At 30.7% G+C, this 24,719-nt stretch overlaps 2 protein-coding genes across 2 annotated transcripts; both read left to right on the top strand.

The window, feature by feature from the left end:
* Nucleotides 1-12,065: 12,065 nt before the first annotated feature.
* On the top strand, nt 12,066-16,903 carry LOC112511536 (boron transporter 4). Its single transcript, XM_025117197.1, has 11 exons — nt 12,066-12,166; nt 12,271-12,409; nt 12,499-12,664; nt 12,899-13,065; nt 13,145-13,318; nt 13,952-14,047; nt 14,140-14,256; nt 14,583-14,905; nt 15,659-15,938; nt 16,483-16,620; nt 16,727-16,903. The coding sequence occupies exons 1-11, from the start codon at nt 12,090-12,092 to the stop codon at nt 16,742-16,744; spliced, it is 1,695 nt and encodes a 564-aa protein (XP_024972965.1). The 5' UTR covers nt 12,066-12,089; the 3' UTR covers nt 16,745-16,903.
* Nucleotides 16,904-19,102: 2,199 nt separating this feature from the next.
* LOC112511276 lies at nt 19,103-19,783 on the top strand. The gene has a single exon (XM_025116840.1). The coding sequence runs from the start codon at nt 19,130-19,132 to the stop codon at nt 19,496-19,498; it is 369 nt and encodes a 122-aa protein (XP_024972608.1). The 5' UTR covers nt 19,103-19,129; the 3' UTR covers nt 19,499-19,783.
* Nucleotides 19,784-24,719: the final 4,936 nt, after the last annotated feature.

Here is a 24,719-nt window from a genome sequence, read left to right as displayed (position 1 = left end):
ATCGGCGGGTTCTTGTTCCCACAATGGTAGGCATGGGGAATGGGCCCCGACCCGTCGGGGAACCCAATCCACTTGGTCGGGGACGGGGATCTCCGTTTGTTTCAAACCGGGGATGGGGATCGCATTCCTTGCCTCGTCCCGTATTTATATATATTAGTTAATATTATATATATACACACACACTCATATATATATATATATATATATATAAATATATAATTTCAACTATTGGTAATTTATAATTTCTTACTTTCTATTTCTTAACTAGGTTTAGATCTAAAATTGTTTATTTTATATTATAATGTAATATTTGGGATGTCCAAGTCAAGATAGAATTACTCGATATGCTCAAATGGTCTGGTTGGCTTGACTTGACTTGACTCAAAAAATTTAATTAAGTTTGCGATCGTGCCAAGGCGAGTTGAACATTGTTGTTATGGAGTTTGACTCGCTAAGTTAAAGGAGTTTTAGTGTATGTGTGTGTTTGAGATCATAATTATTAAGTTCGAGTAGCTCGTTAAAGGCTCGAATTGTTAACACTCTTATTCATGTCAAATTAAAAACATTCTAGAATTCTTTCACTCATCTATCTTAGGGGTTGTTATGACGATTTTGCATTAAGTTATGTATAGATAAAATTGTGTACGTGGATTAAGCTGTCTATATAGATTGTAAATGTTTTTTTAGGAGAGGTTTTTCATAAACGGAAGGAGCATGTTTTTTTGATAGGGAGTGGTCGATTTGGGTTTTTTTTTTTTTTTTTTTGCCTTTTTTGCATAAAACTCCTAGAAGCTTACTAAATAAGTCATCTTTTATATCAAATAGCCACTATCAAAAGTTTGTATTTTTATGGTTATGCACAACATTTTTCGGTTGTTATCCGAAGGGCATTTTAAAGCTTTTTTCCATTGGATTTTTGGGTGAGATCCTCCATTTTCTCCCTATATAAAGAGCCTTTGAGTTTCATTCAAGAGAATACATATTTTAGCTTAATTCTCTCTAAGTTTTATTTAAAGTTTTAGTCATTAACATTTAATTTTTTTGTATTAATTTTCTTTTGTTGTAATTCATACCCACTATCTCACCACTGAGGTAACATTTTCTAGTTTTATTTTAGTGAAAGTATTGCTCAAGTATTTCTTTCTTCTATATTCTCTATTTTTATTATAATCTAAGCACCTCTTTGGGTATGAGTGTGAGCCAAATCTAAGACCATGTTGTCATTTTTACCAACTCTTACACTTGGTCACTTGAGTCGGGATTTTTACTCAACGCGGAAAAAACGATCACTAGTAAGTGTTAATATTAGATATTTGATCCAGAGATTAACGGTTCCAGAAATACGGCTTTGGTGATGTAAGAAGATTTGAGAAAGTCTATTATGACCCGCTAGAGATACTGGGTTTTGCATGATTTTAACTAAGGTTCAAATGTCGGTCAATATTGATGTTACAAAGAGACTTGTGCATTTATTTCCATACTGGTAGAGCTACGATACCTAGAGGTCGACTTAGTTAAATCGACAAGTCTTGAATTGGCAAAACCGGTGACTTTGTGGGTACTCTCTATTTAAATTCACCTTCGAGAGATCGGATTTTTATAGCCATTTTTGTGACACTTGTTTCTGACTATGATAAACAAATATGATTTCATACTACCAACTGCTAACAAACACAAACACGAACACATCCCAACATCACCCATTCAGTTCCTTTCACATACCCGAATTCTTATTGGTCCAATTTATTGAATTAAGGTTGGGATATTAAACAAACCTTAGACCATGGTCACCTAACAACCTCTTATAGTGTTGTATTATCCACCCAATAAAATTGGAAGATAAGCCATTGGCTAGAACCCTATGAGGTCTCCAATCAACCAAAAAAATGTACCATAATTCGCAATTTAGGGTTTGGACCACAATGTGTCAACCCCAAATCTTGAATAAGATTGGTTGGCCACTTAGAGTTGTACTTTGTTCCCACTTGGTTTGTTACATAATATGATCCATCACAACTTTTGCTACACTTTCTTGTATTTTTGTTAAATTTGGATTCAGATTTTGGAAATCATCCAACGTTCATATCCGTCACATGTGTGGTGGGATGAGACATGGCCACGTTACGTTTAGCCGTTTTTTACAATCCAACGTCGACTTTGCTAAGAGAATCGTGTTGGATGAATGCTGATACCTGAATTCAAAGACCTCAGCCTTAACAGGGATGTGTTTGCATTCTTGTTTTTCTTGGTATTTGTTTGTAAATACTGTTTTTTTTTGTTTGAACATTTGACACGTTAAATAAAAATACATTAACCTGAATTTCAGTAGATTATAATGGTCTTAAGAAAACTTTTTCCCATCTATACAAAAACCAAACAAAATTTAGGGGTCGTTTACCAAATGCTTACATGGGTAAGTGCTTACCAGCAAAATTCAACACTATCACCTACTTATTGGGTAAGATTTTAGTCCAAAACAATATCATATGCAACAAGTTACCCGGCAAGCACTAACCATGGTAAGAGCTGTCGTCCTCACTTACCAGGTAAAACTCTTGATCCTTGCATTTGCTTTTACCGAGTAAGATTCTTGGTCTTTGCCATATTCATCCGATAAGGTAATGTGACTTGGTAAACACTTAATCGGGAAAGTGTTTGATAAACGACCCCCCTTAGTACATCTCATCTAGAGGTGGGTTTTGGGAGTATGGTATACGAAGATATGACATTTTTGCTTTTAAAAAGTAAAACGACTTTTTCTGTGAATACCAAAAATAAACTCGAATCTTTTCGAGTCGATTTGGTCAATCAGATGACAATTGTCTTTATTGTCTTCTTTAAATTGAATGAACAAATTGGTATCAACGGAGACAGTTTATCTCCAAAGGTTTTAAGATAAATTAGACCAGTGGCTACCACTGATTATTAAATCAGATCGATATTTGACGACCATTAATTGAATTATTTTTAAATTTTATTAGTTCATACTCAACCTCTCTCTACCACATATAGCTTCTTTTTTCATTATACCTTTTATTTTTTACATAATGTCTTATATATTTATTTTTAAATAATTTTATATTATCATCTAAAATTGTTAACCTAATTATCATCAAATACTATGAACTAATTTGCCGAACATAAACTAAGGTCCGTTTGTCCAAATGCTTATTGGTATTATATGAATATTAAGTAATAATAGCATGGCACTTTGAATTCGATATAAGAAATCGTGGGTTTTCATGCAGATATGACCACGGTGCACACCCCCCTTAACTTAACCCCTATTACGTAGAGAGGACCTTCGGTGGGATAAAAGAGAGTGCGGGTGGCAGCTATTTCCCTCTCCAAATTTAAAAAAATATCACTAGATCCGTAAGTGGCACCTCCTCAATTTGTGGAGGGATCAAAGTGTACAAATTTTTTTTTTGAAGACAAAATCTGTAACTTAGATAAACATCTGCAAGTGACATCTTTGTCACTTACGGGACTGATTTACAGATTTACTTCAAAAACTTTTTTTTACACTTTGATCCCTCTGTAAATTAAGGTGGTGCCACTTACGAACCTAATGACATTTTAAAAAAAAAGGACAAATAGATAAACCCAAAATTCAAAAATGGATATTTCAATTAATTTTTATTTATTTATTTATTATATTACATGTCTTTTCAAAATCAATTTCAATTCTTTGAAATTAAGAAAGCAAAATCAAAGTAATATTGGTTTCCATTTTTCAATATTCAACAAAGAACCTTAAACATTTACACATCAAGTGGTCACAAGCATTCCATGACCAAAAAAAGTAACATCAAACAACTTTTTGTTGTTTAATGATTACATTGCAAAAAGTAGACTACAATTTGGTCCATCTGGTTTACATATAAAGCTGTAAATAATTTCTCTGAATTTTAACAAATACAGTAATAATCGCTACAGTTTGCATTTTGTTATGAAAGTGGTCGCTGATGTTAACTGTGTTACAAAATATCTTAAGTTTGAGGTGTTTTAATCTTTTTACGTCTTTTTTTGTCATATACTTTTCGGTGTGAAATCGGTTAATGCTTCTCTAATCTCACCCATCATCCCCTGCAAAGTTTGGTGCCCCTTTTCGGTCATCTGCTTGGACACACCAAATTCCGTAACCCAACCAAAAACTATGAACGTATGCATCAAATCTGTGTAAATTTAATAGAAAATTTCAAACTAAAACCTCGTTTATAAGAACCACATGGTTAGAAACCCTAAGAATTGTATATTTTTCATCGAGGAGGTGTTCATCGTCCCTGGAATTGTCACTTCAAGAAACATGAATCTGGTAGCATCTGTACAAAAGCAAACCATCGTTTACAGTTTAAAACCCAGATTTGAAACTCAATGGAGAAGTGATGTAAATTTAGAACGCCGAAAATAAATAGTGTGCGGGCAGGAGAAGGAAAATATGTGTTGTGTTGTAAGCAACGAGATGAATGGAGATTGGCCACCATTTTTTGTGTTAGTGATGGTGGTGTTGGGAACGGAAAGGGGAGAGGGTCAGGGCCAACAAGAATTTAGACGGCAGCAGGGTTACACCGATGAAGGTTCTTTGTGCATATAGAAATTGTATATCTTAAAATACTATGATATGACATGTTTTTGTTTTTTTTAAAGAAAATTCAAAAAGATTATGTTAAAAGACGAATATGCCATTCACTTAATCACGGTTTAATTAACAGTGTTAGTGTCGGGGACTACTCTCATAAAAAAACGTAGTAAAAATTGTGATTATTGCTCTTATTAGGGTTTTAGTGACAATGTTTTGATGTTCATGGCTTTGAATAAAATACAAGGACCAAAATTGTAGTTTAGTCTACTGTAAAAGATGATAAAAGTATACTTTTCAGCTATATTTTTTGTAGATCTCGTAAACTCAAATCTGATCAGTAACACCTTTATAAATACTGATTGATATATCTTTAATATTTATTTACTGATACGTTCTCAAGCGTAAAAAAAAAATAAAAGAATAAAGATTACTTTTTGTGTGTATTTTGAAGTTGGAGACAAAGAAAAATAAAGTACCTTGTTTTTCTCAAAAATATTTGTGTCCTTTGAGTTGAGAACAATAAGAAAAACACTTCTATAATTATTATAAGGTGTTTTTTCATTTTTTAAATTTATATAAAAATATAGGATAAATTATATATAGACTATATTATAAAACATTTGACAACAATTCTTAAAAACCATTTTTTATGCATAAAGTAGTTTTTATTAATGCATATTACTTAAAACTCATGATTACAAGTAGATTGTGTGTAAGTACAACTTATTAAAGCTTCATATATGAATTCGTGTAACTAACTGCAAATAAAAAAATTATTATATAATTAGGATAATCATTGAGTTCTAACAGACTACTTAATTATAATCTATATAAAATGTTATATTATTAAACCAAAAATAAATTATTTCGTTATTAAACTCAAATTAAATTATAATAAAAAAATAAATTAAAGAAATTATAAAAAATAGAACTTTTAAATAGTTGATTTGATATTAACATTGATATTTTTTTTTTCAAATTTTTATGATATTTTCAAATTTATATTTTATTCAAAAATAAAATCATTATTGCTTTCTTAAAAACATATAAAATCGTATTATAACATTAACAGAGACAAATAATAAAATAGAATATTAAAATCGAGATGTGTCCCACTGCATTGCGCGAGTACTCTTCTAGTTAAATGTAAATAAGGTAGGTTCTTTTGTTAACCCAATTTATGGCGTTAAATTCGTGAACCCATCATAATCATTCATCTTATGAATCAATGGATGACATTTATGATGACAATTTTGTAATAACTAACAATATAATACGTTACCATCTAAGACGAACATATACGAACAAGGGTATTACTGAAAAAAAAATCATAAAGACGTCGTTGTTTTGTAATTGTCCATGTGTATATTAATGTTCTGTAACTACTCATGTTTTGTAACAGTTCATGTGTATATTAATCCATTGCCATTAATAAAAAATCTCCGTCATTATGAACATTAACATACACATGAGCATCTCCCCCTCTATATGAACATGAGTTCACTTATGAAGAATATGATTATGTTCAAATATTCCAAGTGTGTTCGGATGTTCATATATGTTCACATGTGTTATATGTATTGCTTGGATGTTTACATGTTTTCACAAAAGTTCATTTATCTGTTCCATCTTTTCTTATGTTAACAAACAATGAACATTGTACACTTATGAAAATGAATGACATGTTTTCACACGATTGGTGGACAGGGAAAAGACGAGTAAATCTGAGACAATAGATTTTTAAATTCATAGCAAATGAGAAACAAATGATACAACTGACCAACACGTTTTGTCAAATAATAGGATAACGATAAATACGTGAACTGTTACAGTACACGAAGAATAGATACGCGTACAATCAACTCACGTAAAGGTTTAGGCAAATATATTACGGTGATTTACCCTGATCGTTAGACCCAAATTCTATTATTTTGGAGGTTTTAATTTAAGTTCTTAATTTTAACGATTTTGTTGGTTTTAACTTTATTTCGGTTTGATGCAGATTATTTAATCGATAAATTTACACTATTTTAGGCTTAATTTTACGTGATGGACGGAAAGAGAAGACGATACATACAAACGAAATATATAAAAACAAAAAGATGGAAAAGGGTTGAAATAATAGCATTTTATATAAAGAATAATTTAAAATAAACTAGAAGAGTATTCGCGCAATGCAGCGAAACATATCACAATTTTAATGTTATATTTTTATCATTTGTCTCTATCGATGTTATAATACGATTTTATGTGTTTTTAAGAAAATAATAATGATTTTATTTTTGAATAAAATATAAATTTGAAAATATCATAAAAATTTGAATATATATATATATATATATATATATATNATTTATTTTTTTTATTATAATTTAATTTAAGTTTAATAACGAAATAACTTATTTGTGGTTTAATAATATAACATTTTATAAAGATATTAATTAAGTATTCTATTAGAACTCAATGATTATCCTAATTATATTTTAGATTTTTTATATTTAAAATAAGATGTTTATCCTGTATTTGATTATGTTTATCTACAGTTAGTTACACGAATTCAAATATGGAGCTTTAATAAGTTGTACTTACGCACAATCTACTTGTAATATTTGAGTTTTAAGTAATATGCATTATATTAATAAACACTAATTTACGCATAAAAAATAATTTTTAAGAGTTTTTGTCAAATGATTTATAATATAGTATAGATATATTTTATTGTTTTTTATTATAATTATATGTTACATATTTTACGTATCGATCTCCGAAACATCTTAAAAATTGAATGCGAAATGAGATAAATTATTGTATGTTTGAATAAGGAAAACACGAGTTTTGACTTTAGTTGTTGGATTTTATTTGCAGTCCTCTATTTTCTTTGTTTTATTCTTTTTCTTACAAAATAATTGAATTTTTTTATCATAAAAGAATTTTACACTCTTCTTTTTACAGATATTTATTTTATTAGTCAGTAATAATAACGTCATAAATTTTAATCTAGTATACACAATAATCCTTATTTAATGTCTTAAATTACCACATTAAGTGGTAATAAATGTTTCAACTAAGTCTTCATTGGTGCAATTAATAAGATCAACTCTTTGATTAAAGAGTGTTCTTTTGCCAGAACATTTACTAGATAAATGACCTTCTTTTCCACAAGCATAACAAGTAAATTTGTTATAATTCTTGCTTTCTTTGTATTTCTTATATAAGTTCAAGTAGCAATGGTAAATATTTTGAAAATATATAACTATATTATGAAATATATTTATTACGATAATTATTTATAATGAAAATACATGAAATCATACATAATGAAAATACATATATTCATGATAAATAAAATTTATGAATATATAAGGTTATTCATAATGAATAATACATGAAATAATTGTTTATTAAATTCTTAAAATACTTATTGTTATCATTTGAGCTTTCATCATCGGGTACGGTTCCGGTGAAAATGGAAATCATTGTGAGAAAGGTAATAAGAGATCTCCACCGTTAGATCAATCATAATTAAATATCAACACTAATGAGATGCACTAAAACAATGTTTGTTTCAAACACAATTCATTAAAAGTAATTAAGGGTCCATATCCCTATTATGCTTCTCGTTTTAACTCTTATTTTTACATGACAAATATTCCATACACATGTTTCTAAAGTGTTATTTAAAATTTATATTAATTATAAGATACTTAATTTATGTAATAATTTTTAGACTTAAAAATTATAGATATTTAATTTATGTAATAATTTTTATTGATTAAATAATCCAAAATGATTTTTTTTAATTCATGTGAGGTTAACTAATTTTGTTTTTATTCATGTAAAGGTTATTTAAAATTAGAAATAATTAATATATATTATTTTTTAAAATTCATTTTAATAAATCCAAAATTTATAATATATATAATAATCAATTTAAAATTATTTTAATTAACATATTATTTTATTTTATTTTTGCATTACTATTTTGTTTGTATTAATGTATTATGTTATCAAATATTTGTTTTAATTATATTATAAAACATTGTAGTTACCTCATTTTTTTAGGATGCTGTTTTTTGTTATTTTACATGTTCATCAGTTATTTTTTGTCAACCATGATTTATTTATCAACTAACTTATCAATTATCAGTTAACTTATCACCTAGTTTGCCAAACATCACCTACTATATTATTAAAATACTCAATATATTTAATAAAATATTATTTCATTCCACAAAATACTTAATTTCAATGTCTTTTTGAAAGAATTACGTATTATTTATCCTTTAAATACACAATTTTAGAGATTTTCTCTAAATTTTGGAGATTTCTACCCTCTTTTTTTTCCTTCTTCTTATTTTAGCATACAATATAACATTAATATTGCAGCAAAAATATACCCTAAGAGACCACTTACCATGGGTAAGCGCTTATCGACAAGAGTCGCAACTCTAATTCAATTTACGGGGTAACATTCTCGACCATCAAAATCAATTGATGATAAGCGTTTATGACATGATAAATGTTTAACGAGTAAGAGTCATCACTCTTATTTACGGGGTAAGATTCGTAGTCCTTGTTATGTTTACCTGGTAAAATAATTAAAACGATAAATACTTACCAAAACAAGTGTTCATTAAAATCTCTTTTTTAACGTAGTGGTTGAAAATGTTATATTTTTTTAATGAATCCGTTACACATGTTGTAATGTTAGATAAATTTAGGTGTTGTTTGACAGTTGTTGAATGGTTTGATGTAGAATGATTAAATGGTCAGAATAATTAAGAGACTCTCATGATATAGAATAAAATGAAATGTAATTGTTTGATAATTATTCACAACAAAATTAGAACGCTGAATGGTCATGGAAGGTTCATGATACAAAATCATTCGAAGATTTTAGAACCATTAAAAGATATACTTTTTTTATTAAACAAAATTTATCTCTTTCTTAATAGAACTATTAAAAAATAAACAAACTATCTTTTAAATAAATAGAAATATATTTAAAAAATATATATATATATACACATATATACACGTGAATTAGTTGAAATTTCCTCGGACATCAAAAGGCCATGACTATTGACTATTGTGGGCCCAGTTGTAGCGTGTGCTGAGGTGAAGCGGTGTGTAGTGGATCCTAACCTACCCGCGCCGGGCGGATGGTTTAAGAAGGAGAGAATTGAGCCTTGAAGATTTCAAAATTTCTGAATTCACTGTTCCTTTCATAACTACTGCTTTTCTTAATATCATCATCATCTTCAACCTCATAATCCTCGTGAATTGATACAAGTAATTGCAGGAGGTTTGTGTTTTTGAGTTTCAATGGCAGATTGGTGGTTACTTTTGACTTCTTTTATGTTGATGATTTTTCCATTAATGACGGCGTTATTTGATGATGAAGCGTTAGCTCTTTTTTGTTGATTTTCTTTTCCAGTTTTATAGCTGTAAGTGATATCGTATAAGCGTTTTGAATTCGATTTTCGTTGAACATGTTGAAATGCATTAGCGATTTTGATTTTTAAGAGTTAAAGGTATGGACAATACTGAAAGTACAAACTGAATGGGATTGTTTTTGGATGATTTTTGGTTTATTAGCCATAGATGATTTACTATGAGGTTTTTGAATCCGATTTTCGCTGAACATGTTCAAATGCTTCGTATCTAATAAGTTCTACCTACTATTGATTTTTGAGAGCTAAAGCTATGGCGAATAATGAAATTACAAACGGAATTGGATTGTTTTTGGATGATTTTCAGTTTTATAACCATAAGAGATTTAGTATGAGGTTTTTGAATCCGATAATCGTTGAACATGTTCAAATGCCTCAGCGATTTTGATTTTTAAGAGTTAATGCTATGGCGAATACTGAAAGTACAAACTGGATTGGATTATTTTTGGGTGTATTTTGGTTTATTGGCCATAAGTGATTTAGTATGAGGTTTTTGAATCCGATTTTTGTTGAACATGTTTAAATGCATCAGCGATTTTGATTTTTAAGAGTTAAAGCGTTGGCGAAAACTGAAAGTACAAACGGAATTAGATTGATTTTGCATGATTTTTAGTTTTACAGCCATACGTGATTTCGTAAAAGCTTTTTGAATCCGATTTTCGTTGAACTTGCTCAAATGCATGAATGATTTTGAATTTTAAGAGCTAAAGCTATGGCGAAAACTGAAAGGACGAAAGGAATTGGATTGTTTTTGGATGGTTTTTGGTTTATTGGCCATAGGTGATTTCCTATAAGCTTTTTGAATCCAATTTTTGTTGAACCTGTTCAAATGCCTGAATGATTTTGCTAAAGCTATGGCGAATACTTAAATACAAGCTGAATTGGATTATTTTTGGATGATTTTTGGTTTATTAGCCATAGGTGATTTCCTATAAGCTTTTTGAATCCGATTTTCGTTCAACATGTTCAAATGCATGAATGATTTTTACTTTTAAGAGCTAAAGCTATGGCGAACACTAACAGTAAAACCAAGTTGGATCGTTTTTAGATGATTTTTAGTTTTATAGCCATAAATGATTTCGTAAAAGCTTTTTGAATCCCATTTTTGTTGAACCTGTTCAAACGCCAATGAATTTTCTTTTTAAGAGCTAAAGTTATGGCTAATACTGAACGTCGAAACTGAATTGGATTTATTTTTGGATGATATCAGGAATGGAGAATATGAAGTCTCCATTCAGAGGGATTGCAGGGGACATTAGAGGAAGAGCATTGTGTTACAAACAAGATTGGGTTGCTGGTATTCGGTCTGGAATTGGGTAAATTTCTTCATGTAACTGATCTCAATGTTTATTCGAGTACACTTATTTCATCTTATTTCTCCATAAAAAAGTTGGTAACTACGTTTTTAGCAGTAGGTAGTACCTTTTTTTTCTTTTCTAAACTTTTGATGATGTGGTAGGATATTAGCTCCAACGGCTTATATCTTCTTTGCATCTGCACTTCCTGTCATTGCTTTCGGGGAGCAGCTTAGCAGAGATACAGGTAATTCCTGAACCGTCTCTTGAACTGTGTAAATACACAAATGTTTTTGCACACCAGCAAGAGTATCCTTTATAGTTCGCATTACAGAGTTATTTTAGCATGGTCCTTTCCCCATATGTAGCAGTTTGAAACGGGTTAGAGACAGGGAGAGAGATAGTCAGAGAGAGTATGTGTGTGTGTTTGTGAATGGTAGCTAAGGGGCTTTTTGGTCGTTTTTTTATTAAATTTTGTATGAATTAAGTTGCCCGTATGGATTTTGGAGGAATACCTTATTATAACGGTCAGGTGAAGTAGAGGAGGAAATTGGAAACGAAGATGGTACAAATAGTAAAATCTGTACGGACCTATATATGAGTTCATTTTTTCACCCTTTTTTCTATGTATAATATCTAGATGGAAGCTTGAGCACTGTGGAGACTTTGGCGTCTACTGCTATTTGTGGCATCATACACTCAATTCTTGGTGGACAACCGCTTCTGATACTGGGAGTTGCAGAACCCACCATTATAATGTATATTTACTTGTACAATTTTGCCAAAGGGAGGCAAGATTTGGGGCAGCACCTATTCTTGGCTTGGGCTGGATGGTAATATATATAGAAAATTTTCACCCCCAGTGTTTTGCTTTCACAAAATTCTGAATCTCCCAACATTGAATAGTTTAATAGCCCCCAATGTTGATGTTTTGCAGGGTATGCACATGGACAGCTCTGCTATTGTTTCTTTTGGCAATTTTCAATGCTTGTGCTATCATCAGTAGATTTACAAGGATTGCAGGGGAAACTTTTGGGATGTTAATTTCTGTTCTTTTCGTTCAAGAGGCCATTAAGGTATTTAGCTATGTAGAAAGAAGTTCTGATTATGATAATTTGCCATTGATATTTCAAGTTCGGTTCTCAAGTGTAATTTTGTTGACTAGGGACTAGTGAGCGAGTTCGAAATTCCCAAATCTGAGGACCCGAACTCAGTTAAGTATCAATTTCAGTGGCTTTACACTAATGGCCTGCTTGCAATTATATTTTCGTTCGGCCTTCTATACACCTCATTGAGAAGCAGGAGAGCTAGATCATGGTTGTATGGAACAGGTGTGTACATTTTTTTGGACATTCTGCACTTATACTTCAAGTTTATTGGGACCTTGGTGCCTTGGCTATTTGCTACATCATATTCGTGGGAAATATTTTGAACCCCATTAGATTACTCTCCAAAAGAGCACTTGAGGAGAGATGTTTCAACATATCCAAGGTCAAATGATCCAAGTTTTGCTGATGTGGGATTCTAACAATCTTAACATGTAATTCCTTTTGTTGTCAATGCAGGGCAGATCAGAAGTTTCATAGCAGACTATGGGGTTCCATTGATGGTTGTAGTGTGGACAGCACTCTCTTTCAGTGTACCAAGCAAAACCCCATCTGGTGTCCCAAGAAGGCTCATTAGTCCACTCTTATGGGAATCTGAATCTTTATACCATTGGACTGTAATTAAGGTAGATGTTTGCAAGTTTTCCTTCAGTAAGATAAAAAATCTTGCAGCCCATCCCTTACTTTCGTACAATTTACTTGCAGGACATGGGTAAGGTTCCTCCGGTGTATATCTTGGCTGCCTTCATCCCAGCTGTTATGATAGCCGGGCTTTATTTCTTTGACCACAGCGTTGCTTCACAATTGGCTCAGCAAAAAGAATTTAATCTCAAGAACCCCTCTGCCTATCATTACGACATTTTCTTGCTTGGATTTATGGTACCCATGATTTCTTCTTATTATTAAATATACTTTACACTTGTTATTTCCTAGGAAAAAGAATAAATCGAGAACATGAAAACCTACTATTTCATGAGATATTCATAATGAATGACCTTAAAATAGAGAAATTGTCCAAAACAACCATTTTCACCCCCCAATTCACCTTATAGCCGCTTTTCTACATAATTGACCGAAATAGCCATTTGCAAAAATCACTTTTTATGAATATAATATTCAAAAAATAGCAATTTTGCAAGTTGCTAGAGTGCTACCTGTAAAATGTTGACGTTGAAGTGCCACCGATGCAACTTGCTAGAGCTATTAAAATGCTACTTGCCTAACTTGCTAAAGTGCTATTTGCCATGTAAGCATTTTGCAAGCAACACTTTAGCAACTTGCTAAAAGATTATTTTAATTCATTAAATTCATAAAAAGTAGGTAAAAAAAACCCGGGTATAAATGAATTGGGGAGTTTGGAATGGCTATTCTGGACAATTTTCCCTTAAAAGTATTCACGAATATATTCTTCATGAAGATCATGCATTTGTGGATTGATTGGGACTATCCCCTTCTTAATTTCCTATGTTACTAAATGTTCTTAATTTCCTTTGTTACTAAATGTCCTCCCAGACATTGCTTTGTGGATTGATTGGATTACCCCCTTCAAATGGTGTCTTGCCTCAGTCCCCCATGCACTCTAAAGCACTAGCTGTTCTTAAAAGACAGGCAAGTCCAAATGGAAAAAAAGATTTCTTACATCTCAATTTTCTTCTTCACCAAATGGTTTAGTTCTTCTAACAATCCACTTACTATACCAGTTTATCAAAAGGAAGATGGTGGAGAGTGCCAATGAAAGCATAAAACGGAAAGCTAGCAATTCCGAGATTTACGACAAGATGCAAAACGTGTTCATAGAAATCGACAACTCTCCAAATGTAAATTTCCCATCTAATATTTGTTAAGTGGGGCTGGGTTCTCGTGAGACCAGACTGTTTGTGTGAGACCATGAGACCATTAAATAACACCAAATCTTCACCATAAAACACTGAAGGTACAAAAAAGCCGAACTTTCACTGCAAAAACACTGTGAAGGTTTCAATGTCTTATTGTGAAGATTCGGTGTTATTTAGGTTGTCTCATGGGTCTCACGTAAACAAGCGGGTCTCACATGATCCCAATTCTTTTTGTCTTAAATTAGCGATAATCCTCACTTCAATCACGCTTCCTTGACATCTTTTCAATTGGTTTTTTTCGATCACAGACAACTGCAATAGTCAAAGAACTCAAAGACTTGCAGGAAGCAGTAATGAGTGTAGAAAATGGAGGAGAAAACACAAACGAGAAGTTTGATCCTGAAAAGCATATAGATGCCTGCTTACCTGTTCGAGTTAACGAGCAAAGGGTCAGCAACTTGCTACAGTCACTTCTTTTAGCAGCATCTATATGTGCTATGCCCTTAATAAAGTTGATACCCACCTCGGTTTTATGGGGCTATTTTGCGTACATGGCCATCGACAGCCTTCCTGGAAACCAGTTCTGGGAAAGAATCTTGCTTCTTTTCGTTCTCCCTGGACGGAGATACAAGTGAGTTATCCTTTTATTCTTGGACTCCAAATCATCCCAATTTACTTGCAACCAAAAAGTAGCTTATTTTTCGAGCTTATTAGAAAAAACCTTTTTTTGGTGGGCCATAAGCTAGCTTTTTGAAGCACAAGCCGGGTCTCCACAAAAATAGCCGCTTGACCCTGTGAGGTAGAGGTCAAGGTAGAGGTCGGGACTGCATACATCCCACCTCTCCCCTCCCAGACCCTGCTTTCAGGTGGAATATACTGAGTTTATTTGGTTTGGTAAACTAGCTTTTTAGCTAAGGGCCTGTTTGTTAGCAACTTAATGAGCTATACAATGACTGTTTTGTAGTGGCTTATTCGGTAAAGTTTTAGGAGAGTTTATTTAAAAAAGCCAATGTTTTTTTTTCCAAAACACACCCTCCTTATTAAAAAACACGCTCCTTTCATCTTATGAAAAAACCTCTTCTATACAAAAACTTCCCAATCTATGGAGACAACTTTCATGACTTAATGAAAAATCAACCAAACTACGCCCAAGTCAAGTTGTGTTTCAATAAGCTTCTAAAGTTTTTTTTTCCATTTATTCCCCTTATATCTTCTAATTAAATTTTCAAAATGTCCTTTTAGGTCATTTTACTAAACATGAGTAGTTTATCGGTTAACGTTTAGCTTATAGGCTAGTTTGTTGAACATAATGTTAGACATTTCTTGATTTCTTTTACCATCCAGTGAATTAATGTACCAACGCTTCATCATCAAAATTTGACAGGGTTCTAGAAAAGGTCCATGCTTCTTTCGTTGAGTCGGTTCCATATAGAAGCATTGCTATATTCACAGTCTTCCAGATTATCTATTTTCTTGTGTGTTTCGGTGTGACATGGATCCCAATCGCGGGCATTCTCTTTCCGGTGCCATTCTTCCTTCTCATCGCCATACGACAACACATTCTACCAAAGCTGTTTCATCCTCACCATTTGAGAGAACTTGATGCAGCCGAGTATGAGGAAATCGTGGGTGGTCCATCACGACATCCCAGCTTCAATCTCAGGGTACGTCATCTTCAAATGTATCCGCATTTATCATATCTGTGTGTTTGAGAACCATAAATATTTTAAGAACCGTAAGAACCAACTATTCATGGAGAATATAGTAATAGATAGATATTCATGATGAATAATGAAAATGTATGATATTGATGGTCAATAGCATTTGTCAATATTTAGGTATATTCATCATGAATAACTCATTTAGTTGGTTTACGGTTCTCAAAATATTTACCGTTCCTAAATGAATTTTCCTTTATTTCTCTTGGAGCATTTCCAACAACTATGTTATAATTTTTTTTAAATAGAGTATTAAATATCAATTTTTTTAAATAATTATCAACTCCAACGGCTACTCTATTATAACAATTTTAACTTTAATATATTAATTAAATATTTCTATAAATTCATCATCGTAATACATCATTTAGATCTCTATTTTAGTGTAGCTGTTGGAGCAAAAAAGAACTCTTAAATCTCTATTTTAGCATAACTGTTATAGATACTCTTATATTCCACTCAATGAGAAGATATATTTATATATAATCAGGACTCGGACAGTGTTGGTAGCGAAAACAATGAAGGTGAAGTGACGGTATGCGATGCTGAAATATTAGACGAAATGACTACGAGTAGAGGCGAGCTAAAGGTTCGAAACCATAGTTTCAACGAAGAGAGACGAACCCAGGTTTGCTTCACCCGTCCATCTTATGTGTGAAAATTTCGTCACAAACGTTTTCAACGAGCTCCAAATATTTAACATCTCGTGCTTTTTTCGTGTTATTTTTTCACAGGTTTACCCTGGCGAATGAGACAGAGTAGAACCATACATCAATGATGCTTAAGAGCTCGAAAATATACTGAATTGCATCAGAATAGTACTAAAATGGGGGCATAGTCCCACCAACAGTAGATACAGAGATCATAGATTGTTAGTTTGAGTTTTGAATTCATAACCAATAGGTCCAAACTCCAAACCTTATATCCTGCTTGAAAATTACAAGTTTGGGTTTAGTTGGTTGATATAATGGAAATCAGAAGTCAAATCAGATAAACCAAACGAGCACAGTATATTCAGGTATGATGTTTGCAAATCCAATATCTACCCTAAAGCATTTGAAGAAATGAAACAAAAGATGCAACAACTAGCCACAAGAACCCATCTAACCATCTAGGTTGCAACACCAATCCATCCATGAATAGTTGAAATCCTTGGCTTGAGCGGATAACTAGCAATATGATACTAGTTGAATGTAGGGGGGTTCTCTCGAAATACACCGTCTGGTTTCGAAAATTTCAAATGATGTAAAACCTGTACCAAAAAAACCGCCATCCAAAAATCTTCAAGAGGACGAATAATTGAAGGACATGATATCAAGACAAGAAGATCCGAAGTCGAGTTTGTTGATATAATGTGAAGACCCCACCATTTTAGAAACTTTTAATTTCCCACTTATTGAATCTTTAAAAACTTTTCCCACATATGTTGAACCTTACTGCAAGTAACAAGATCTTGTTACATCAAGAACATAAGACATAATTTAGATCTTTTCCTCGATTAATCAAAAAAGATCGCATCGGAAGCTTTATTTGTCTCATTCTCCAAAAAAAACTACGAACTTTGTCCGGAAAAAGTTTCCATGGCTACTATCATTAAGTTTAATTGATATTTCAATATTATTTTTTTTCTAAAAAATACTACATCATTAAAATAAAAATAAAATAATTATTGTAACTATTAAAATATTTAAATTATTATAAAAACATTTAAACTAAACAAAATTACATAAACAAGGATTTTTAATATTAATTTGACATGAGTTTTTTCTTATCGATCTTTCAAATTAACAAGAAATATCCGGTTCATTTATAATTTATTTTTTATTCCAGCATAAATTTTATATTTTTTTAAATTATAAAAACAATCCATTCCTACAATAGATTCCTGAATTCTCTTAAATTAGTAGCAAGTTAAAAACATCTTTGACAGATATACTATATTTTCTTAATTACTTTTTTAAAATTTTAAATAAATTTCATTTTTTTTCTTTATTATAAGAGAGAGTTTAATATAGTTGTTAAAATAAACTTTTTCAAATATCTAAAATAGCATAAGGGTCGTAGATGCTCTAAAGCCTTCTCCAATACAAGATTCTTATTAAAAAATGTAGTTTTTTACAATAGCAATATTGTAGAGAGTTTTTATAAGAATATTACCTCCTTTAAGTTTTTGTACAAGAACTTTAGTTCTACATACAAATTTTTGTGAAGTAATAATTAAATTATTGTGTTTTTTATATACTTCAAATTACATATTTGATATTTATTTATAAATATGTAATCATTATTGATGTTGAAAAAATATATAAAACCCATAAAAAGGTTCTCACAAAAACTACCATCCTAATTTAAAAAAGATATAATAACAAAAAAATATAAAAAAATAAGTTGTTATAAAACCTCTATTTGATCTAATTTATACTATATTATAAAACATTTGACAAAAACTCTTAAAAATTATTTTTTATGCATGAAGTACTGCTTATTGATGCATGTTAATTAAAATTCAAGATTACAAGTAAATTACACGTAAGTATAACTTATTAAAATTTCATGTTTGAATTCGTGTAAATAACCATAGATAAACATAATCAAATATATAATAAATATCTTATTTTAAATATAAAAGATTTAACATATAAAAATACTTACTTAATTATTATCTTTATAAAAATTATATTATTTAATCAAGAAAATAAATAAATTAAAGAAATACACAAAAAGAGAAATTTTACATAATTAATTTAGTATTAATATCAATGTCTTTTGTTTCAATTTGTCATGATATCTTCATATTTATATTTTTATTTATTAAAAAATAAAAATATTATCATTTTATCAAAATCATATAAAACTATGTTATATCATTGATTGAAAATAAAAAAATATTAAAATTAAATTATTGTATTTTGTAAGTATTCTTCCAATCACCGTAAAATATCTAGGCACCTATTTGGATCAACGGTCGGATTCATTGTACGGAACTGCAAATAAAGCTCATAAAGTGCAATTAAAGCGCATGAAGTGCAATTAAAGCGTTTGAGCTATACACCTATTGCAATGGCCACGTGTCCGATCTTATCCATTTCACGCTTCTTTCTTTATATCCATCCTCTTCGTCATTGTCACCTACATCAATGGCATCTTTTTTGACTCCGATCACGATTATCTCCTGCGCTTCATCTAACCACCGCAGCCACCGGAAGAATCCAGCAATCGCCGCATCGGCCTCCGGCAAATGGTGGACACCGATCTTCGGCTGGTCGTCAGATCCGGACTACATTCACAATCCAACAACTATCACCGATGGATCCGTAACTGAAAGTTCAGATCCAGATAAAAGTTATCAGTGTAGATCTCGTTTTTCTCCGGGATGCTTCACGGAGGAGAAGGCGAAGCAGATGCGGATGAAGACGGTGGAAACTGCTAACTTCCACGACATCATGTATCATTCTGCTATCGCATCTCGCCTCGCCTCGGATGTTTCCGGCCATTATTCCGGGTGACACTCCGCCGTGCACTCGGTGAGTTCTTTTTAGCCGATTCTTTTTCTATTACGTCGGATCAGGACTCCATGTGCGCATCTAGTCATTTGTAGACCTCAATACTCAGATCAACGATTGAGAAATCAGTAGATTTAGTTTCTATTTTGTTTGCTTTTTATTGAATAACGGAAATTTCTAGATAGGATGAAGAAAGTGTCACCGGAATATTCCCCCGTGGTTCAATCTGGCTGCGAATCTAGGGTTCCATAACCACGCCAGTAAACATATGAATTCAACTCTAACGCTTTAGAATGCAAATCATTCAAACAAGCCAAAGTTGAAATAAAAAAGTCCGTAAGTGCTGATTGACAATTGCTGAATGGTTTGACGGAGAATATTAATATTTAACAAAATGAAATATAATTGTTTAGTAATTATTTATAACAAAATTAGGGCCTTGAATGGAGAAGGAAGGCTCAGGATACAAAATAATGCAGATGATTTTAGAACCATTAAGTGACATGTTTTTTTTTTTTTTCAAACAAGATTCACCTCTTAACGATTCAAATGTTGACTCTTAATGGAACTATTGAGGGGTAAACAAACAACCATCCTATGTAAAGATGTAAACTATCGTTATAGATTATTCATATTATGTAAATTTTCATTGATTCAACTATAAACTTACCCTCAACTTTTATTTTTACTTTTTCGAAATGTTTAGCCTTCTTATTTGAATCTTCCACTTTGATCTTAATCATTAACTTTCTCATCATACGCAATCCCTCTCGAAATGATCCAAAACTCGTTGGAAATTCGTTAAAGAAATTGGTTTTTTTGTGAAAGCCAAAACAACGGAAATAGATGCATAATTTGGCCTCTTTAATATTTGTTACTCATTCCATTCGAAAATAAATATCAGCAATCAAAATGACATACAATTTAAAGAATATGTAATTATTACACTTTTTAATCAAGCAAAAGACAATTGTACCCTTCATAATTTTTCGGACCAACCAAAGATTTTCCGGACACTTGTATGTTGTCTCATCTCCCAAATTTTTGTTCAATTTATATTCGTGGGACACAAAAAGATGTGTTTATTTGTCTCACTGGTCCTATTCTGTCCATGTCTAATGTTGCGTCAAATAAATATAGTATTTTTGATCACTTACTATAGACTTAGAATATCCATTACGTGTGAAATTGTTTTGAAATCTATGGATTTGCATGTTTTTTTGTGTTACAAAACGTTTATAAGAAATTTGAAGATGTGACGCTTATTGCAACAGATCATGAGTGAGAAAAACATGAATTTTACTATTTAGTCTGAATCCTGACTTGAATGTCTTGTTTTAAACCCATAAACAAATTTAATATAAATTATGTACTCAATGCCGTCCCAAAATAAATACCCACCATAAAAAATGTATACAATATTTGAAATATGCAATTATTATATTTTTTAATTAATAAAAAGACAATTCTACCCCTACTTATATGTATGTATATATATATATATATATATATAGAGAGAGAGAGAGAGAGAGAGAGAGAGAGAATTTTTTTTATCAATCTCATAATTAAGAATAAAATTAAAAAGTAGACATTTACTTTTGAAAGTAGACACTTATTTTCGGACACAATGAGTAGTTTTTTACATTATATATTATAAATTTTATTTTATATATAAATGCCTTGTCTTTTATATGTATAGTATTGTTCTCTTTTTTTGTACTTTATTTTATTAAACTTTAAAAAATTGGATTAACATTGATATTTAAATAGACAGGTTGGTCATGTTATAAGGGTTTAAGCATCAAGAGTCTTGTTCTTTATATACACCAAGAAGGTGGCATACATTTATGTAAAAGAAGCAGATCAAGGTATAAATATGGAACGTATACGAGATGTATCTAGGACGTAAAACATAGAAGGCCATATATCCTTGAGCATAGAATGAGTAAGTATGAGAAGAGAAAAAACCGTTAGAAAGAAGAACGATTATTGAACAACTCTTGTACCATTTACTGTAGACTCTTAGATGGGCCTAAAGCCCGAGACTGGTTAAGAAAAACCAGGTTGGAGGATATCGGTTACTGATTTTGAATGACATAGTATTTGCAAGACTAGTTAAATGATCAGATCGGTTATGAGATTCTGGTTTTTGAAAATATACAGATATTACTAAAATGCCATTTATTTTCCAAAGGGTCAAATGCCATTTTTTTGGCCTTGATCCATTTATGAATTGAAGGTTTATGACTTGTGTATGTGTTTTTTCTATAAAATCTCAAAAAACACTTTCAAAAATACTTTAAGATTTTTTATGTATTTAGTTACACGAATTTAAACATGAAGCTTTAATAAGATGTACTTACATACATGATACTTGTAATCTTGAATTTTAAATAATGTGCATCAATAAACAGTACTTGATGCATAAAAATGGTTTTTAAGAGTTTTTGTCTAATGATTTATAATATAATATAGATATATTTATAATATATTATAAAACATTTAAGACAAATTCTTAAAAACCATTTTTTATACATATTATTTAAATATTTAATTCTTATCAGTATATGTTCTTAACGGTTCTTGTTCATTTTTTGAAAATGAAATGTGTTTTATGGTTGTGTTTCTTAACGAATTACATCTTCACAGTTGTGTTTTTTAACGAGTTCAATACTTGTAATTGCAGTTTTGTAATGAGTTTGCTTTTTAAATAAATCAACAACATAGATCCATATGGTTACATTAAAAACCAAACTTGTTTTAAAAGTATGACCACAAGGACCCAATTTGTTAAATTTAAGAAAAAAAAGATAAGAACTGTTAAACTATATAACCATAGGGACTAAACATGTAATTTACTCTTAGAATTATTCTTTTGTCTTTATGATCCTCATAGTTTGAGTGCGAAGAGCATATGTTATCTTGCGTAGAAAATCATTAACATACCAATAAAAAAGCATCAAATCTATTACTCAAAATTTATATATTCCCTTTGTCTTTATAAATATATTTCAGCAACGAGTACTTAAAAATCCGACCAACATAATCCAACACGAAATAATCCAATCCGAAGCAACCTTATGTAATCGAATTGTAAAATCTTCAAACTGTAGGTATGAGTGTTGATGGGTTGGGTTGATCGGGTTGAATACATTTGAATAACCAACCTAATGTTTGCGGTTTGGAAAATCTTAACTCAACCCAACTCAAACCAAAGTGCAACCCAACCCAATACAAACCATACGGGTTGATTGGGTTGGTCGGGTTGATATTTTGTTACATTAAATTATTTTTCTAACCTTGAACATGTAATTTCTCTACTTATAATTTTTTTTTCCATCATCAATCATTTGATAGAACTTATCCATACTTCTTACGTATATCACATTCAACCAATTTTCTCAATTTACATATATATGTTCACAGTTACTGAACATGTATACGAATGAGTTATATAGAGATGAAGAATAGATTGAAAATATGTATATATGAAGAGCGTATGTAATAGTGTAATTGTCTAATGTATATATTAATATAAACTCAATCATCATATCAAATCCAAGAAATAAAAGGATATCGGGTTCATCGGGTTGRGTTRRGTTCAAATAATAGTAACTCAATACCTACGGTTTGAAACTTTTACAACTCGATTAGACATCAGGTTGCTTCAGGTTGAGTTATTTCGCGTTGGGTTCAGTTGGTCGAGTTTTTGAGCACCCGTAACTGTAGGTATTGGATTGTATCAGGTTATGGCAATTTTTATTTAAGTAAAATAAAAATCACAAGTAATAATATAACATGTCCTGCTAAATAAAAGACTTTGTAAAAAACCTGGAAAAAAAATATCGATGTTGCTGTCAAATTATAAATTGATTTTTTTATATAATTTAATATTTTATTATAATTAAAAAAATTATATGTATGCTACAATTACTTGTAAACTTAGAAATTTAATATATATTATGCATTACATGTAAAGTTGAAACTATGATGAGAATCAAGATTATAATTTTAAGATGAGAACAAAACCTTCCTATACATTCTTTTATATTCAACTACTTTTATTTATTTATTTTTATTATCATCATCGAAACTTTAACAAATTCATGCATGTGAAAATGATTAAGGCCTTGTTTGTTTAAAAAAAAAAAAAGCTCTTATTAGCATTTTATGTCTGAATCGGTAAGAGGTAGGGTCATTCAGACCGTTTGTTTTTTTCCAAATTTTCAGAAGCACTTATATCTTTCCGTTCTCTTATCTGGTAAGAGGTAAACAAACCCCTTATTTGCTTCTTATTGTTCTCTAGATCCTCAAAGTGTTTCTCAATCACTCCTCTCTCATTTGATTAACCTTAAAATTGTATGTATATATATATATATATTTAATATTATAATATTTTGAAAGGTAAAATAGATAATTATACAGATTTAGACATTTGTCGGTTATAAAAACAAACAATCTTATTAATTATGCTTTCAGACTTCAGCCACACCACTTATTAATCAGAATTAAAATAAGATTTCACACTTCAGCACCTCTTAAAATCAAATAACACCTAAATGTATATAAAAGTCCGTGAAAGTGTCTTAAAAATGAAGACGACGTTAGATGAATGCAATGAAAGAAAATTAAATTAGATTAAAAAATCAACTCATCCAAAAGCTTAGAAACGTTCTCAGAATTCTCACCATAACTGTTATTCTTATTTTTGATTTAAATAACAACTCTAAAAAAAAATCAAAACCAAATATAACAATTTATAAATATTAATGAATTTGTTAATTGAAAAGAATTGCAAAAAAAACCCAAACTTAAGCAAGCATTTTATAGCAGCAATAAAAGTCAAACCAATATTTTTGACTAAAAGTAAAAAAGAATGAAATAGTATGACTTTTCAAAAGTCAAAATTGACATTCTATTCCCACAATTGGATCTTTATTTGTCTAATTTTATTGGGATTATTAGTTATTAAATACATCAAATAATTTTTAAATCAATCAAAATATAGTGGAAATTTAATATATTAAAGTAGGGTATACAAGTGCGGGTCAAACGAGTTCAGATGGACAAACTAAAAATCCTATTGAATTTCAGATATGAAAGCTAAATCTCGAATTTTGTGTTTCGGATCTTGGATTGTTTTGGATTGGGGTTAGTCGAGTTCGGGTATAGTTATCTGCAATATATATATATATATATATATATATATATATACTAGAAGCGT

This window comes from Cynara cardunculus, assembly GCF_001531365.2.
Source record: "Cynara cardunculus var. scolymus isolate 2C chromosome LG 4, CcrdV1, whole genome shotgun sequence".
Classification (NCBI taxonomy): Eukaryota; Viridiplantae; Streptophyta; class Magnoliopsida; order Asterales; family Asteraceae; genus Cynara; species Cynara cardunculus.
The sequence above is the reverse complement of the archived record's forward strand: the minus strand, read 5'-3'. Positions and strand labels throughout refer to the sequence as shown.

Bases quoted from the DNA above. Each gene is read 5' to 3' on its own strand.
- LOC112511536 (XM_025117197.1), top strand. From the start codon at position 12,090: ATGTATATTTACTTGTACAATTTTGCCAAAGGGAGGCAAGATTTGGGG. The intron at 12,167-12,270 runs GTAATATATATA...GATGTTTTGCAG, and splicing joins TTCTTGGCTTGGGCTGGATG to GGTATGCACATGGACAGCTC. The intron at 14,048-14,139 runs GCAAGTCCAAAT...TTACTATACCAG, and splicing joins TAGCTGTTCTTAAAAGACAG to TTTATCAAAAGGAAGATGGT.
- LOC112511276 (XM_025116840.1), top strand. From the start codon at position 19,130: ATGGCATCTTTTTTGACTCCGATCACGATTATCTCCTGCGCTTCATCT.